We start from the raw sequence: 19,275 nt of genomic DNA on the forward strand, positions 1-19,275 counted from the left end.
CCCACATACCCTTGGGGCCAATACCGCCTCCCCCCACCCCCAGTACCCACAATAAAAACAATACACAGCCCCACAATAAACATCATTCTATTTATTAAATACATAACCCACCCCCTGTGCCCCCCCATAAATACATGATTTATTCTTTTACATACAGGGTTCATACCCCAACCCCACACGAGTCCCCGGCGGGCTGACGGGTCACCTGACAGACCTACAGGGCACCAGCAACATGTTTCACACAGGTTCTGGAGGCCTGTTGGTTGGTCCCGCCAAGTGCCATGGCCCCCAGGTGGTCTCCGCGGGTCCATGGTAGGCCCGTGGATGTCTGGGAGCCCCGGGTCAGACCCACAGGTGTCTGAGGGGCCTCAGGTGGTTCTCACGTGGGTCTGGGTACTCACGGGTGCTCACTACGGGTCTGCGGTGCCCCCACGGATGTGAGGCCACTGGTTCTTCCCCGCAGGTGTCACCCGTGGACCACGCAGCCTGATACCCATGAGATACCCGAGGATACCGCAGGTGGTCTCCAGAGGTCTCACGCAGAACCAAGCAACAAACCCTTAATGTAAAATAAATAAACCTGACCTATACATTCAATAAATACATCCCCCCCCCAACACCTACAGTGAAATAATGTGCAAAATAACTATTATCCAGATAGGGATAATAGATTATTTGCCCATTATTAAACACATTAACTAGCATATTAAAATAAATAAAGTACTACTGACCTCATCAATAAGAAGCCCCCGTCACCAGCAACATACTTGTCTTTCGTTGCCCACAAAATACATAGCCAATACATAGCCAATACATTGCAATTACATTCAGATATCAATTAACCCCTTAAACACCTTATTGGATAATAACCGCAAAGGTAATTAAGGGGTTAAGCCACACTGGCCCGATACCCACCCTTCACCCATTCATTTGTACAGTGGCTTCATCATACAACTATATATATATACACACACATATATATATATATATATATATATATATATATATATATATATATATATATATATATATATATATATATATATATATATATATATATATATATATATATACACACATGATGAACCAATATACAAATAAATGTAGAAGGGTTATCAAAAACATGCTGTACTACAAATACAGACACAGTACAATAACATCAATTTCCTTTAATAATCCAATCTGATCTTCCAATCAAAATCCACAAATGCCAATCAAAAGCCTCAAACGCCACTCAAAACATTGCATTTACATTGTATACATGATGCATACAATCTATGCACCATGTACATTCTGCAAATGAATGTTAACAATAACATATTCCAAACAAAATACCAATACATCCAAACAAGTATACTATTTAAACCAATCCAGTAACCATACATCAATTAGCATTCATTAATTAAATCACTAAGCAATTTACATTCCATCCATAACAATTAAACAATTAAGTAATTCAATCGTTGAACAGAACAAGTTATCCTCAGACAAAATATAAGTACCAAAAATAATACAATATACAAAAGCAAGCCTCACCCTGACCTAAAGTAAACCATACAATAGCAAAAATTACATCTATCTAATTTTAAAATACACTGGCGACACACTTTATCCGAGCTCGGCTAGTCCCACGAATTCGGGTATACCCGGGTGTATTGAGGTTTGTGACTGTTTTCTGCCCGAGTATATTGGGTTATTTTCTAGGCAGGGATTGAAGCATTTTATTCCCCCTGGCTGCAATACTGCACAGTATATATATATATACTGCATTACAATTCATGAATTTATGCCATCTGGTAGACACGCGAAGCATTGCAGCCTATTAAATCCTAATCATTATCATTTAACAAATCAGCCGCCCATCAGCCAGGCATGAACCCAGGCTGGGAAGGCAAATGCAACGGGGCTTGTCAGAGGTGAGGAGCGGCGCATTCCAGGTATCTGCCAGGTACATACCGGGTATTTGCTCGAATAAAGTGTGTCGGTGCAGTACATGACACACACATTTATGCATAGCAGCATAGGCAAAATCATTTTAAACACAGCAAAACAAGCTTTTAAAATAACATAATTTCTTACCCTGTATGTATATATCGATCTACACATACATACATACATACATACATACATACATACATACATACATACATACATACATACATACAGTGGCAAGAAATGATATAGCACAAAATAAAATACACATGTAAAAAAACTTAAAAAATATGAACAAGTTAAATAAAATACATTTCTTTAGTTCACTTACCATTACTTGACCCACTCACCGACTCCCGTTGAACAGCTTACTCTCGAACCAATCCACGCACAGGAACCCATAAAATAAAAAACCATAAAATAATAAAACACGACAATCCAGGGGTCTTCTATTTGTAATCCATCTGTATTCTTCTTTCTTGTATCTTCTTCCGGGGTCTTCTTGTCGTCTTTGGCCACGCCCTGGTCTTCTTTCTTCTCCGGAGGTCCTTCCTCATCGGCGTCTGCCTTAAAAATGAGACGACATAGGCTTTTAAAGGCCTATGACGTCACATTTTCATCATGGTTCCCACGGCCCTGATTGGGCCGTGAAAACCATGTGTTTTGGCCAAGAAAAAAAAATTGATGACGTCATTTAAAGGCAATGAAAGTACAGCCAATCAGAATGGCTTTGCTTCAATTGCCTTTAAGATGACGTCATGAAAAGAAACATGGCCGGCCTCACATGGTACGGTAGCCAATCAGAGCGTGGGAACTCCATCCGAACTCTGATTGGCTCTAGTATACCATTGACAGAGGCTTGAGGGAGAACGGATGTGACGTCATTGAAAGCCTGTCTTATGATACGGAGATCCAGCTATAGGAACCCGAGACAGGAATATTGGAGCAGATCCTGAAAGTACACTGTCTGCGAAACAGAGCCTTTCGATATCCACCTGAACCAGGGACACCACGTGGAGTTCGTGCTGCCTTGGAGAAGAGTTGGTCCAGAGGGCTCATCATAGAGTTTCTATCCACTGCATGTTATCTTCCTATTTCTAGTAAGTAGGCATTTTTTGGGACATCAACATAGAAGGGCATTTTTTGCTGTACGTTACTGTGCAATGTTTTGTCCCCGTTTTTGTCTCATTGATTAGGACAGCTGTTGCAGTAAGGAAGAACCTATACTTCATTGGGGACTAAGTTCTTTTCAGCCTGGAGGAGAGGACTTTCTTCATTTCACTTTCTAGGACTCATTCATCATTGGTTATATCCTTTGAGGACTTATTTACCACTGGTATTATTTATTCACTCACCATACTGCACCGACACACTTTATTCGAGCAAATACCCAGTATGTACCTGGCAGATACCTGGAATGCGCCGCTCCTCACCTCTGACAAGCCCCGTTGCGTTTGCCTTCCCAGCCTGGGTTCATGCCTGGCTGACGGGCGGCTGATCTGTTAAATGATAATGATTAGGATTTAATAGGCTGCAATGCTTCGCGTGTCTACCAGATGGCATAAATTCATGAATTGTAATGCAGTATTTATATATATACTGTGCAGTATTGCAGCCAGCGGGAATAAAATGCTTCAATCCCTGCCTGGAAAATACCTCAATGCACTCGGGCAGAAAACAGTCACAAACCTCAATACACCCGGGTATACCCGAATTCGTGGGACTAGCCGAGCTCGAATAAAGTGTGTCGCCAGTGTATGCGCCCAAGGGTTGTATCCTTTTATTTGTATTATCATGACACATATTAAAATGTAAAGAGAGACAAAAATGTCACACCTGTTGAAGGAAAGAGACATGAAGGGAACTTGTTTTAGTAATTTGTTTTGTGCATAAATGTATTCAGAATAAGCAGGATACTTCATTTTTCCAAGTCACCGATAAAGACATCTGCTGTATTGTTTGTCCCACGCCTACCATTATTCCAACTTTAATTTACTTATCATTCTTTATCCAAGCCAAGTACTCTCTCATCAATGTAAAGCCATATTTCAGGGTGTTTCCTAACAAGCATAACGTTAAGTCCCTGCATTAACCTTAACAGACTTTTGTGGATTTTAAATGTTATGATAACACCTTAATGAAATGTAGATATCACTAACAGCCATTATAGTTAACGCAATGCTCTTAATGGAAGAACACATAATTTGACATTGTTATTTTTCTTTTGAAGATACATCATTAGTCATAACATGGAGACAAGTTAGGAAAACAGGTTATGTGACTTAACAGGGCTTTGTGGATCTGGGCTTCAGTGTCTCACACTTTCAGTCGGTGTTCCACAAGGATCTAAGGCTTTAAACTAGCTTTATGTCTTAAGGGAGAACAAAGGAAGTCATGTTATGCACTCTGCAGTGGAATATGTTACAAGCATAAAATTACTATTTGTGGTTCTTCTCTCCATCCTCAGCACAGCTGTGAGAAGAAGTCATTTGAATGAATAGCTTGTGTTGAAGAACACAACAGATCACAATCTATAAAAATATTGGAAGGTAGTGGGGATTGTGGACAGCCATTGGCCCACGCCTCCTCGTTTAGCATTGTGGAGACGCATTTTCATGGCAATGCATCGCCATGTGATGTCTTGGTGTCATTGGATGTTACGACGCTAGATGAGGAGGGCGACTCTGCTGGAGAAGGTAACTAACCTTTACAGAGGTCCCCTGCTCTCCTCTGACAATAAGTTTAATTGTTATGGGCAAGAGAGTGGGGCCTCTGTAACAGTAGCACTGGCCCCCCGCAGCGCTGGCCCACAGGGGCAAGCCCGAATGCCCAATAGAGCAATCAATTCCTGTTGAGAGGGGAGGCTGCACAAATGAGAAGGCTTGGTACAGGACAAGAACAGGAAATATTGGAAGAAGTTATGGGGGTGCGCATAGTACAAGACTACTGGAGAGAAGAAATTGTGCATGCATTTGGGAACATGAGAAGACTTGCCTGGCACAGAGAGAAGATAAAGGCTTGTGTCTAGGGGATAAATACAGGGAGAACAAGCGGTTGATACTGTACAAGGGAAAGAAAGTGCTGGGAACAGGAAAAGATAAGGTTGCAGGGAGAAAACAATGGAAACGAGCAAAGAAAAGACAAATGGGCACATGGTGAGTAGAAAATACACAGGGAGAGGAGAGAAGGGGATAATATTAGGACGCTGGTGAGGCATTAGTGCTGATAAATGATCCACATTGCTGTAGCAACGCAAAAGTGGTGCAATTCTGATGCAATATACTACACCAGATATGTCAGATAAATAAAATCCTAGTGCCGTTTTTTTTAATGCACTTTTGCTTTGAAACAAAGGAGTATACAAATGCTTTAGGTTTTTTTTTTTGTTTTTTTTTAATAAATCAGCTCTGTAGTATGAGAAAATACTTGTAGCATTTAACAAAATGTTGTAAAGACCTTTTTAATGAATTATAATGTAACATGCATTTTGTTTGTTCCAATAGCAACCGTTTACAAAGTCACATCCCCTTCCTCTTCTGAAACAAGCTCTGGCACACCCCTTTTGGAGCCCTGCCCTTTCTCTAGCAGTGAACCAATTGTATCTAGTGACTGTCTGGTTACATGATCTTCCTAACAGAACTTTGCATCTTGGGTCTTCTTCTGCTGCACTGATAACCATTTAGTGAACCCCGGCAACTTAGCTAATCACTCATTAGTGTGTAGATTGGTATTGATGCACATATTGCATGGACATTTTTTGTTTTTTGTTAAACGGCAGATTGAATTGCTGCTTTAAGTGCCAGAGGTTCGTGCCACCTCCATGGCCACAAGATCTCTGGCACAGAGCAATCATGTGATCGCTCCTGAGTGCTCGCACAATTGCTTCCTCCTTCTGCTGATGTGAATGGAAAGGGAGGGTCCTTTACTTCCATTTAGTTCATATTGGTGCCCCTGTGGGTTGCAAAATCTTTCAAGAAAACAAGCAAAACCTGATGATGTACAGTGTACTATATATCAAAAGAGTCTCCAGGGTGCCACCCTTCATGTATGCTGTATGTTATAAAGGCACTGAAGGTACCTGGAAACTATGCTGATAAACTGTATATCATATGGGTCTACAGGGTGCCACCCTTCATGTATGCTGTATGTTATAAAGTCACTGAAGGTACCTGGAAACTATGCTGATGAACTGTAATATACTGTAAATGTGGTCCCCAGCACTCTGACAGGACATACTGTAAAGTATGTCACAATAATCAAATATGCTCAATCTTATTGGATCATATACAAAACAGTATGTTGAAGACACGATCCCCACATTAATATGCAGGTGTTTTGAAAAAGAAAAAACATGCACCATAAAAGTGACAATTGAGGGGACAAAGGAGCACACAAACATGTATAGTGAGTAATAGTGGCTGATAGCATGCTGTATGCTAAGAGATAAGACATACACGTTTCAAAATCATTTTAAGACTCATCAGCTGATAAGGGGAATATTGCTTTATAAGATCCAGGTTTTAGACAAGAGTGACACACTGAGTGCTCATTTGCATGTCATTACCCAGAATCCATGGCTGCAGTGGAAGCATTGTATGCTAAGAGATAATGGGAATGGGGAAAGACAGGGTTGCAGACCTGTCTGAGACATGCAAATGTACCCACAAGTGGTATTTTTATTTGCTGCACACAATACGGTGCATGGTTTTTGTCACTTTTTTACCCACCATAACTTGTTTTGTATATGACTATTAAAGAAATCAGTACCCTTTAAAAAATAGACCACAATGTGGGCACTATGTAGTGGAAAGATACCAAACTATGTTTTAACTGCGTAAATCTATAAGGTAACCATACAGTAATTCATACAGTATTGTTACAGATGGATTCGATTTGAAGAGAAAACTGAAGATGGAGGAGAGAGATGGAGTAAACCTCATGTTACAACACTTTCTTTGCATTCTTTGTTTGAACTAAGAACGTGTATTGAAAAAGGAACTATTTTACTGGATTTAGAAATATGTAGTTTTAAGCAAATAGTAGGTATGTCAAATATATCACTGCTTTGCAGTTAAATGTAAAATCAGTTATCTAAATGCTCATCTGAAAAGCTGTAGTATGTAAGTGGACAAATTGGTCATCCCAACTGCATGATGATTTAACACATAAGGGGGAAGAGGAGTTTCTCTTACAGTGGTGGTACATGGGGATATGGGAACCTTACCAAAAATAAGAGGCTCAGGATATACTGGACCCATGGGCTATCTGGTTGAGAATGGGTCTTGTTTGGACAAGGGCAGCTGGGCATCAGGCCAGGGTGGCTGATATTCAATTATATACGGGCCATGTTAAGAGGACCATGGGCCCAGGTAGGAGGAGCCTACTGGTATGGGGGAGCCTTGTATTTGTAATTTTCCAATGAAGCTGTGACCTTATTATCATAATTCATTTTCTTAGGGGTTTTTTTTTTTTTTTTAGTTAAGATGGTATATTGAGTCCCATGATGAATGCCAAGTGCTCTTTTCCATAACATTTTCCCATCTAGAATGGCTATTCCTTTTTTCCATCTAGGATAACAAAAATCATCTTTGTTGATACATTATTATATTATTGATACTCACTTGTTTCTAATTGGTGAAATACATGTCCATTTAATCAATAAGTAAAGTACAGTAGCTTTAAAAAAAAAAAAAAAAAAGTACTTTGTAGCAAAGCTCTGTAATCTAACTTAGAAAGATCTTAGCAATATTTATGCTGTACTGTAAATATAGGACGTGGTGAGGATTTATAAAATAAATTAATTTTCCTTTCAAAACAGTGAAAATGTATGATTGTAAATAAAATAAAAAAGTGGTAGTACTCTGAGTTTGAAAATAAAAAATTTGGGGCACGTTGTGCCTGTTAGTAACATCACACTTCCACAACTAAGTAAGGGGCTGACTCTATATGTGCTGAAGCAGACGATCGGGTCATTTTCAACCTAAATTCCCTATTGGCACAATTGTCACAAACCAGGCAGACAAAAATGGCAGTGCACAGCACACAAGGAAGAGCTGGAGTGTTAAGCAAGAGTGGTTAACAATCAATTTATTTGGCACATAAGAAACATCATGATGATGGAAAAATACTCTAATGCACTTTGTGCCTCTTCTGTCTTGGCTGAGGACCCGCTGTATGCGCCCGCACGACCGCCTTGCTTACCGGCGGCGCGTGCAAGTCACTTCACCGCGATCTGCGGTCTGCAGTGAACTTTTTCCGGCATGGGGGGGCTCGGCCATTGAGCACAGGTAGAGGGGTGGAGGAGGTTGTGGGTCGGCAGGATAGGAAGGGGGGGGGCGGGAGGTTGTGGGTCCAGGAGGATCCCCCCTGTGTGTGTGAGAGAGGAGGGGGAGATACCCCATGCGAAACACACACACACACACACATATATATAAATATATATACCACAATTATTAAGGTTATGGTGGGTAAAAAAAGTGACAAAAACCCTCCACAGTAAAGCATAAAGCAACTGTAAATATTACTGTGTGTTCATTTGCATATCTTACAGTAATAATAATACAGTAATATTTACAGTTGCTTTATGCTTTACTGTGGAGGGTTTTTGTCACTTTTTTTACCCACCATAACCTTAATAATTGTGGTGATTACCTAGTCTATAGTCTTAAACCAGCTTAGCCATTACAACCAACCTCACACTGATGATACCCATCAAGGTTGAAACATGTCTGTGAGTGGGTTACATGGCTTTGCATCTCATCCCAGCCTCTGTCTAAAAGCTGTGTTTATAACAGCATGCATTGACTTGAGGATTTGCTTGTGTAATACGAGCTTGAGACAAAAGGTGGCACTGAGTGCTCATTTGCATGTAATTTCCCAGAATCCCTTGCTGCAGTGGAAGCGCTGTATGCTGGGCGATTATGGGGAAAGACAGGGTTGCAGATATATATATATATATATATATCACATATACATATACATACACACACTTTCCCCCTCCCCTACCTTTTGGAGGTGGGGAAGCTCTGACAGCTCCAGGAAAGTACAGACCCCGGTGCTGATAGGCTCACCAGCACACCACGTGACGCGTCACTGTTCGGGATCACAATCCTCTTGCATCCCCTGGCGGCTGACGCGTCACAGCACGTATTGAGCCTTGCAGTGAGGAGGGACTGGGTCCGGCTCAGGAGGAAGTCACGAGCTGGTGAATGACATGCGGCCGCGCGCAACACCGACCGCAGCGTGTCCTCAGTCAAAATGCACGGAGAGGCGCGAAATGCAGGAGTACTCCAGGGATCATGTGACCATCTCAATATACCACATTATTTGGTGCCAATCATCTATTTTGCTTTTGACTAGTCTTCTTAAGGCTGGGATTTTATGCATATTGCTCTAAGGCTTGACTTCTGGTAATAGGACTCTTGACACCAGAGTCTAGTTTACCTTGCTGTGTTCGGTCTCTGGCCCTATCAAATCCAGTACATGCCTGATGGTGAGTGATATTATATCTACCAGAATATTGTATTCAGAAATGGAATGATAGATCACCTGAACTTTAATGAGAGGAGGACTTCATGTATACAGAGAGCAGCGATTTCTGATACAAGTTTTACATTACCACAGAGGTTTTTTTAAAAAATTTTTTAATGAAATACTGATATTGGATTTGATCCTCCTTTTCCCCCTATATGTCTTTTGAAAAGAAACATTTGTGGGTAAGATAAAATTAACTCCAAGGAGCTGCAGGTTTTAAGTTGTGCAATTTTTTTTTTCTTTTGAAGAGAATGTGATAAATCTAAACAACAACACTTTAAATGAAGAGAAGAAGGAAAAAATAACATTTGTTCTTCATCAAAGACATGTGCACCAGACAAAAAAGTCAAACAGAAAAACTGTGGTAGATATTATAACATCACCATGTAGAGGTAAGTTTCTTAAAAACAAATGAAATAATTGTGCAATGTAGCATAGAATTTCATAGTTTATGAAATTACTAAATAAAGTAAAAAAGCAATACTTAAAAAAAATAGATTAACATAAGAAATGTAAATACTGAAAAACCAATGGTACTACAACTCAATACAAAATTAAAAACTTCCTAACATGCTTCTTGGCTACAAAAAGAGAAATATATATATATTGTTTTGTCATTGGTGACTCTGTTTATGTTAAATATGAAACAGCTGGTTGCCTCATATTGCCAGCAAAAGGGGAAGTGACTCGTTGATTTTATATTATGATATATTACAGCATTGAGTAGCATAGAAGTAGAAATCAATGAAACCTGTTCTTCTGCAAATATTTCCCCCCTATTGTAGGCACATACAGTATACTACTGATATAATATTGTATATACAATTATAGGATGTAATTTGGGATGCAGTAAATACTGTAGGGTTTAGAATCTCCACTAACAGCCTGAAACAGGAATTCTGGAATTTTTCAATATTGCAGTCCTACTCAGTGGTACAAATCAATTGGAGGACCACCATGATTTACACCTAGCTCTGTTCATTTATATATTGATGGGGCTTAAAGAATAGGAGTAGCTAGTGAATGTGGTTCCAATCTGTGTCAATTTATTGTGATCATGGCCCTTTATCCCCCTATGCTTCAGGCACCAACATTATATTATAAACTCTTTGGGGTAGAAACACTTGTGACTGAAAATAAAATGTACAGCACTTCGTACATTGTCAGTGTCATCTATGAAAAAATATTAGTATATATACTTATAGCATATTTGATCTTTGTCTAAAACTCAGTCTTTAGTGCCGACTTAAAATACACAAATTGCAGGAGAGTTTCCTGTCAACCCATAAAGTCTCAGAGACCACAGTTTGAGAATCACTGGTCTGAACAATTAATTGTAATTTAACTTTAGGAAATATACATATATGCCTTGATAAGAAGCCCCATCAGTTCTTGCCCCAAACCCAAAGATAATGTGTAGCACAAAATACAAATCAAAAGAAATCCTAGAAATGAATGAACAAGGAGCAAGGCTTGTAATTCTGTATATTATCGGAGATCATGTTAAACTCTATCATATACTGTATGTTATTGTTTTGCTGCAGAAAATAAAGCATCTCAGAAAAGTGCAATTGCTGAACTTTCAGAAACGCCTGTAAAAGAACAGGTAATGATTAAATAACACTTGTGCAAGGAATATAATGAGGACATGATTTCCCAATGTGTTTCTTGTGAAAAGCCACACAAGAGATATGCTACTTTATACTTCTTGTACACTTTTAATATTCTTGATCATTATCCCTATGGACTTTGCACCTAAATACACTGTGGAATCTGCATGTAAAGTATGAACACAGTGTATAGATCAGTGGTGCGCAAACTGGGGGGCGCGCCCCTGGGGGGGTGCAAGATTGTACGCGGGGGAGAGGGGGAGCCCCACAAGCTTCCTGAAGGCACTCTATAAACTGCACTTACTTTGGCTCCAGCGGCTTCTGGAGACGCATCGCCATGGCAACGCGGCTGCAAATTATGCCGTGAGGTCATGTGATGTTGCCATCATGATGCCAGAGCCGAGGTAAGAGGGGGGAGGGGAAGCGGAGAGGGGGGAACAGGGAAAAAAGATTGCGCTCACCTGGTAGAGATGATGAACTCCTAATTCTGTAATGCACTGTATTTGATCCAGCAAATTACTGCTACTTTGTATTGAAACTGATGCTTTTATAACACATGGTTTCACATTCTGATTTGACTTTATTATCATGTTAGCATGATTTTAAATAACCCCTTGAGTTGGCAAAAATATATGCTTATGTTAATTTTGACATAAAATATGTGAATTGGTCAGGTGTCTTGTGGCAAGAGGATTTATCTTCACCTACGATGTTAAATCAACAAGTATTATAAATCACATACAAGAAAATTGTTAGTTAAAGTAAAAATGCATCAGTTTAATTGCATTACTTTAAATAAAATACATTGATTTTATATTGAATGCTTTTTATATATACTGTATATATTACATTGAGAGTATGACAATGTTCTGATTGTGCGTTATTGCTTCTCACTTATTTAATATTTATTATTATTATTATAGACTCATTTTTTTAACTGTTTATGTTTTTCAAAATAGTGGTTACCATACTGAAGGCTGTTAGATATGGTTTGTTATGGTAAAATAATGTGAAAATTGGAATTAGTACTGGAATACATGGGATAATCTGTACCGACACTTAATTAATGTGCCCCAAAGAATCTCAAATTGCTTACAATCTTAATTTAAAATCATTTTCATAACCTATCCAATAACATTGGACACAAATGGGGAAAAAAAATGGCTATCTAATTTATTATTAAAACTTGTGTTTTGTTGTAGTTAAAGAACACATTTAGAAAGAAGATACCTAATGGAACAGAAGTGGCAAATTTACTTGTTGGTGAGGTGGATTTTTTGGATCAGCCATTTGCTGCTTTTATCAGATTGAAGGAGGCAGTGATATTAGGATCTTTGACTGAGGTGCCTCTCCCCAGCAGGTAATGTACACTAATATGCTTATGTAGAGCTACTTCCTCCACCCTCTGGGAGATTTACCCTACCTACAGTCCTGTGTGATGTCCGGTACCTGTTTGGCTCAGGAGATGCTGAGGGTTCTGTGATGACATGGGAAACAGGACAGTCTCATGGTGATCCATGATGTTCTTTCTTGGTGCCAGCGCCTCCAGCCATAGTGGGCTCCAGTAGAAATGAAGGCAATCCCCACCATGACAGTCTTTTATCCCCATACATCTGTCCAATAGATTGCGACTCAGCCAGATATATAAAAAAGGATGGTCTTTATTCTGCAGCCACTTCATGATGTTCTTACAGCAATTGCAATCAGTTGTCAGGATGGCTTCCAGGCTCCTGGATGGAACAGGCCTGCTGGTAATGTTGAGGCCTCACTAGAGTAGTGATTGCACCTAGTCCATAAGGGACTGAGCACGTCTTCCTCCCAGCCACCAGGAGACTTGGCTTACATCCTCATCATTTCAAGGGAAAAAGGGAACTGCCTGAACCCCACTCTGTGAGGGCTGGGTTCATCTCTATAACTTAGGACACCTCCTCCTGTGTTCAAAAGGGGAGGGCACAGGATCTGCATCCTTATTGGACACCTGCAGACTCCCAGGTCACCTCCACTTCCGTCCCTCAAAGAGGCTGTAGGAGGAGGGAAAACCCCACAGGATAGCCTGTTACTGTCTGGATCTTACTAGAACTTACATGACAGGGAAATCAGAAAGGTAGCTGGCCCAGCCGTGGCTACACTTACATATGGAGCAAGACTTACTGTCTCCCGTGCCACTGCCATGCATGGTCATGCGACTGAGGTAGTCGCAGCACCGAAAGAATAATGCTCCAGAGTTTCCCATTCCCGCTGACTTTTGCTTTGTCATGGTGCTGGTGACCAGTAAGTCTTTCTACATCTGTATATAAGGGACTGTTCTTAATTTGGAACATAACATCACCTTTTTTTCATGTGTATGTGTGTGCACAAATTTTGTCATCTGCTTATACAGTATGTACTTATTGTATGGGCTGTGCTGCCTCATAAGGAAAGCTCAAATGGTCATGATGCTCCCTCTGCTGCTGAATCTAAAGCTGAGCAACTGGAAGAGTTTAACTATTTAGACATTATAACAAATGTAGTTATAATTATGCAGAGGGTATATGCTGGGCTGGCTTAATGGTGGTGCCATTGGTGAACTGGACTAGGACCTGCACTTAAAGAGGCCCCGTGCTCTCCACGGTACCCCTTCTGTTGAGCCAGAGCAGCGGCGTTGATGGACGGAGCCCACCTAGGCGGCAATCATTGATGGCAAGCCTAACTTTTTGTGTCTTGGGCTCCCTTACGCACCGCAAACACCCCACAGGTAAGGCTTCAGGGTGGGTAGGAGGCCAAGCACTCACTGTTTGTTCAGGCCCTGCGATTTCTCAAGCCAGTCCTGGTATACATTTTTAAGGCCACCTACACAGCAGTGACTGTGTAGGTAACACTGTTAAAGTCTATTAGCCTGTAACAGGTATTATAACAACATAAAATTGTCCATGTCTGAATACGGGCTTATCTAACAAAATACCCCCTTATATCTATTTTACCTCAGTAATTGCCCCTCACATGTAGTTTACCTCAGAAATTTGAACTTTGCTGGGAAACTGGTAGTCTGGCACCCCTTTCAAGGAGGTCTGTATCTTAGGAAGCAGGGGGTCTGTGACGTTTAAATTAATGGAATTCCTCTCCAGAGATCCCCTGCTTCAAACCTATTTTAAAAAATAATAAATCAAAAAAGCACATGAATTGCTACTTTTAATAATGACTTTCTAAAAAAAACATAAAAAATATATTGCTTAAGTGGCAATACAGGGTGCAGCAGTGGCTTAGCTTTATGGAAATGTAATTACTTCAGCTGCCGATCGATCCGTTCTCTCATGATCGACCGGCAAAGATCCTGCTTTACAGGGTTCACAGTATGGCTGCCTATTTCAAAAGAGAACGCGCTGTGTATTTGTAAATGGTTGCTATAGCATCCCAAGAAAGCTTAATAGATTAAAACTCGTTAAAGGCACAAGGAGAGGTGAATGGAGAGGAAGGGAGGTAATTAAAAAAAGCAGTAAGTATTATCTAAAACGACACAACTGATGTATAATAAACACCCGTAAGATTTTTAATGTACACTTAATAGTTTAAAACTCATTAAAAAGTGTGTGTGTGTGTGTGAAAAAAAAATTCAGTAAGTATTATCTAATACTTTATGACGTATGTATGTATGTATGTATGTATCATGGTACTCCTGGCTATACCCTTTCCTTTGTCCTAACACTATAAGTCCTGATAGGAATAGGCAATGTTAGGGTTAAACTCCTGCACAAGGCCTAGCTGACAGGTGCAGCCTGGATAGATGTAATGTTACCCAATCCAGATGCAGGCCTAACAGCAGTTTGGAGTGTCATGCCTGGTGAGGATACTGACTGTCACATGCAGATGGTGTGATGCCTGTCAGTACCTGGACCTGCTCTGTTATGGGGCAGGGTTACAAACCTTTCCCCCGGGTATAAAAGCTTGCACTCCACCAAATTGTGTTGGTTCTGTCCCCTCCCTCTGTGGAGTGGGAGCGATTCCACCTTGCCCCATCAGGGAGTAAGGGGGTTAAGGAGGGACTCTAGGGGCCTCAAGCCCCTGGTGTCTGCTCCAGGGAACCTGGAGGAGATGGAGAAATGCAGAAAGGCTTTGTTGTGCAATATAACCCGGTTGCACTACCCCTGGACTACTGTGTCTGCGAATGAGGACTATCTGTGGGGAAGAACCTTTGTCCTTAGCAGGGGCCTTGCAGTCTAGAGGCACTGTACCAGTGAAAGAGGACAAAATCCTGACCTGTTGCTACTCCCTACCAACAACAGCGGGGCACTCAGACCTCCTGCAAGATCAACAGGTGAGCGCTGGAGGCGCTGCTGAGATCAAAGCACCAGGGGCAGGATTTACAGCTTAAATGGAATGGGATATATACAGCAATAGAAGTGAATGGAGGCATTCACTGTCCAGGATACGCCGGGATAGTATCCAACTCAAGAGTGCAAACTCACCGCTGTCAAGCTGAGAGGTGTCTGACAAATACTGCATCAGGGCCATTTGTTACCTTGACCGGGACATTACGTATCTGAGAGGTGCCTGACCTCACTGTTTCAGGGCCAGGTCCCTTCCTATCCTAAGGCTGAGATGTGCTTGAAACCCATGGTATCAACAGAGTGCACGTGGATAATACTGTTGTAAAGCTTGCGCTGCCCACGAGCAAGGCAGGACCCTGGTACTGAGGTGGGGAAGAATAGAACCACGCACCCATAGCAGCGGAAGCGTGCCTGGCAGGCGGAATGTCAACTTAGCCGGGTCTGGGTTGGAGAGAGTGAGTTAGTCCTGATACTTGCCAAGGTCTTGGAATGGAGAAGTCAGAATAGTCAAAGTCCGTTAAGCCGTGGTCTGGGGTTGAAGAGCTCAGGATCGTGGAAGTCCGTATAGCCATTGTCTGGGTTGGAGAGGTCGGCAGAGTCGAGGGTAAGCCGGGGTCAATATCCAGAGGGGTTCAGAAGTCAAGCCGGGTCAGTACACGTAGAATCAAACTGCAGGAAGGGAACTGCAGGGTAAATACACACAGGAACCTGTAGCAAGGGAGGCGGAACTGAGGCGCGGCCTCCACGAATGCAAGGATTGGCTGCAGGAGACAAGTGGGCTAGATGAGTACTTGCCACACAGCTGGGGAGCGGTGCACGGCATCACATGTGCGCGCCGTGCGCGAGAGAAGCATGCGCGTCCAAGGGGGCGGAGCTAAGCTCCGTGGCACTCTAGAAGAGCTGCGCGCACACATGCTGGTGCAAGAGTGGAGGTCTGTGCGCTGACAGGTAAGGAGGGAACACGTCGCAAAGGATGTGTTCCCTGATTCCTTACAACTGTATGCCTACGTGTGGATGACTTTAAAGACAGCACCCCTGTGACAGGGTAAATAAAAACCACCAGTTATATGCTTGGAAAACCTATGTCTAGTCTGCAGTGCAGCACTGACTAGGTTAACTTCAGCTGGGAACCTCAGGACAATTAGTTGGATCCCAGCTGCCTAATCAAGGTGTGTTAAAACCCAGGCTATAGACACATGGATCTTGGCTGTTGATGAGAGAGGAGTAAGCTACTAAAGTGATTCCTGGAAACAAGGTCTGAGTAGCAAAGTAGTGAAACTGTGAACTGTCTGTCCCCTGCATAGAAAAAGGGAAGCTGCATATATATAAACTGTCTACTAAAGAGAAATTGTTTTGTTCGGTTTGCTGAAGGAAAAGCCATTTTCGTTTGTTGCCGAAAAAGAGCTATTTTTGTTTTGTGTGCTGTATATTTTTCAAGGCAAAATAAAACAGCCTTGTCAAGAAACCCACGTGTGTAGTTGCATGTACCCTGCAACATATGGTTGTCAAGCAGTGAGATTTGATTTTTTTTTCAAAAGGCTCCTGCAGTTAAAGGGCCACACACACACACACAAGAATGGAAGAAATGTTGAAAGCGTTTCTGTGCGAGCAGGCCCGGCTGCAAGCGGAGAGAGATGAAAGACTACAGACAGCACAGGATGAGCGGATTGCCAAGCTGCTGACCCAATTCCAAGGGTTTGCCGGTGCAGAACTGGCCAGCAGACCCCCGATACTCCTGAGGAAAATGGCTCCGAACGAGGATCCAGAGGCTTTTTTTCTGACTTTTGAAAGAGTTGCCGAAGCTCAGGGCTGGGCTACAGATCACTGGGCAACTGCTTTGGCCCCGCTCCTCATAGGAGAAGCCCAGGCCTCATATCAGTTTCTCCCAGCAGATCAGGCAATGGACTACCGACAAGTAAAAGCCGCCATACTGGATCGCTTAGGTCTGACCCCAGAGACCTACCGGCAGCAGTTCCGGAACATGAAGTACACCGCTAAGATGAGACCCCGGGTCCTCGCTCAGCAATTATTGGACTTATGTACGTGCTGGATACAACCCGAGGAGTGCACTAAGGAGGCAATTCTTGAGCAGGTGGTTTTGGAACAATTTCTACAAATAATACCCCCTTCCGCACGCTCGTGGGTAAAACGCCACGCTGCTGAAACCCTAGCTTTGGCGGTCCGACTCGTGGAGAACTTCCTTGGGGCTGAGCAGCAGGCGAGTGTCCTTGACCCGACTCCACCGGCACTTGCGGACGCCCAAAAAGGGAGGTCGGATCAATGGGGAACCTACGGCCCGTCACGGAACCGCCAAGTCCAACGGAAGGAGCAGTCGTTCCAGCAAGGACGGAGTCCAAAGGCTGGTCCCCGCAGAGACCCTCATCTTCTTCCGGATGTCGGCTCGTCGCAAAGTGAGAGGAACTTCCGAGGACGTCGCCCACAGGACCCACCAGATGCCTGGTCTCCAGTAACCGGTCCAGCGGAGCGCTATCCACAGCCCCCTCCTGCGAGGGAACCCTCTCCATGTTCTGCCTGCGGAGAACAAGGCCACCGGTATGTGGACTGTCCACTGATGGAGTGTTCATTCAGCAGAACCGTCGCCTCAGCTTTTACTGAGGAAATTACAAGCCCTGGCTACTTCCAGCCCTGATTGGGGGAAAAAACATCCAGGCCCTTGTAGATTCGGGCTCTGGGAAAACTTTGGTCCTCCAGGAACTGTTACCGCCCAACGTGTGTTCTTTTGACTCCCCATGGAGCATAGAATTTATACACAGCGATGTAAAACGCTATCTGACGGCCAAAATCCGGCTACAGGTAAAAGGTCAGGGGGCTTACCTCGAAGTAGGAGTCGCTCCTTGGCTCCCTGCCCCCGTTGTGCTCAGTCGGGACTGGCCTTTCTTTTCGGACCTAATGGCCCCAGTCTTTCACGAGGAGCCTCCTTCTAGGGCTCAGGAGAACCCTGGCAAACTGTTCCCCTTCTCGGCAGACCTTTTTCCCAGTAGACACCGCGTTCAAAAGACTCGGAAGCAAAGACGCTTGGACAAACAGGACTGGTTGCAGAAATCTGGGTCTCAAGGTGACCATTCTAGTAGTCAGAGGTCACAAGTGATGGCTGGGGATGGCCAAAGGGAGGGGGATATGGGCCCTGGAGATTTACCAGACCTGTACCTCCCTGACTTTTGCCAGAAGCAAAGGGCAGACCCAGTCCTTGCTAGACAGTATGACAAGGTGGTGAAAATTGATGAACAGATTTTAGATGCACAGGGGGTGATAGTATTCCCCCATTTTGAGCTATCAAAGGATATCCTATATACACAGGCGGCACACTTTATCCGAGTGCGGCTCATTCCGCAAGCCGGGAAATGTCCCGGCTTGCGAGCCGCACTCCCTCAGCGTGCCGCGCATCACCGATGCGCGGTCACGCATCATCGGGTGCCTGTGCCGCCTGAACGCGTGCCCAGGGCTCCCCGAGGGAGCCCTGGTGTCGCGTGGATGTCACGACGGCGGCGGGACGTTCCAGGGGACCCGGCGGACCCGGTAAGGAGAGGGGGAAGCCCCGATCGGCGGGCCTCTCCTCCGAGGCTTCGGCGCGTGTCCGGCACCCTCCGGCGCACGCCAGGTTACTGCTGCGGCCGAGAACGGGCAAATGCTCGAATAAACTCGGCCGCAGCAGTAGGGTGAATAGGCAGACACAAACAGGGGAGGTCACCAGACAGATATTGGTTCCCAAGGAGTTTGTTAAATCTGTGTTCACTCTAGCCCATACTGTCCCTTGGGGTGGTCACCTGGGCAGGGATAAAACATTGGACCATATTTCATCCCGATTCTATTGGCCAGGGATGCATAGTGATATTGCTAAGCTATGTGCGGCATGTCCGGAGTGCCAGCTAACTAGT

General features: G+C 43.2%; 1 protein-coding gene across 1 annotated transcript in view; it reads left to right on the plus strand.

The window, feature by feature from the left end:
* The window catches only part of SLC4A9 (solute carrier family 4 member 9), a 461,516-nt gene that overhangs the window by 65,137 nt on the left and 377,104 nt on the right, over positions 1-19,275 (plus strand). The window contains exons 2-5 of the mRNA XM_075601696.1: positions 6,815-6,975; positions 9,714-9,857; positions 11,010-11,071; positions 12,278-12,435. Of these exons, the coding sequence (XP_075457811.1) occupies positions 6,815-6,975; positions 9,714-9,857; positions 11,010-11,071; positions 12,278-12,435 (525 nt within the window). The remainder of the gene's footprint in view (positions 1-6,814; positions 6,976-9,713; positions 9,858-11,009; positions 11,072-12,277; positions 12,436-19,275) is intronic.

This window comes from Ascaphus truei, chromosome 5 (assembly GCF_040206685.1).
Source record: "Ascaphus truei isolate aAscTru1 chromosome 5, aAscTru1.hap1, whole genome shotgun sequence".
NCBI classification, from domain to species: domain Eukaryota; kingdom Metazoa; phylum Chordata; class Amphibia; order Anura; family Ascaphidae; genus Ascaphus; species Ascaphus truei.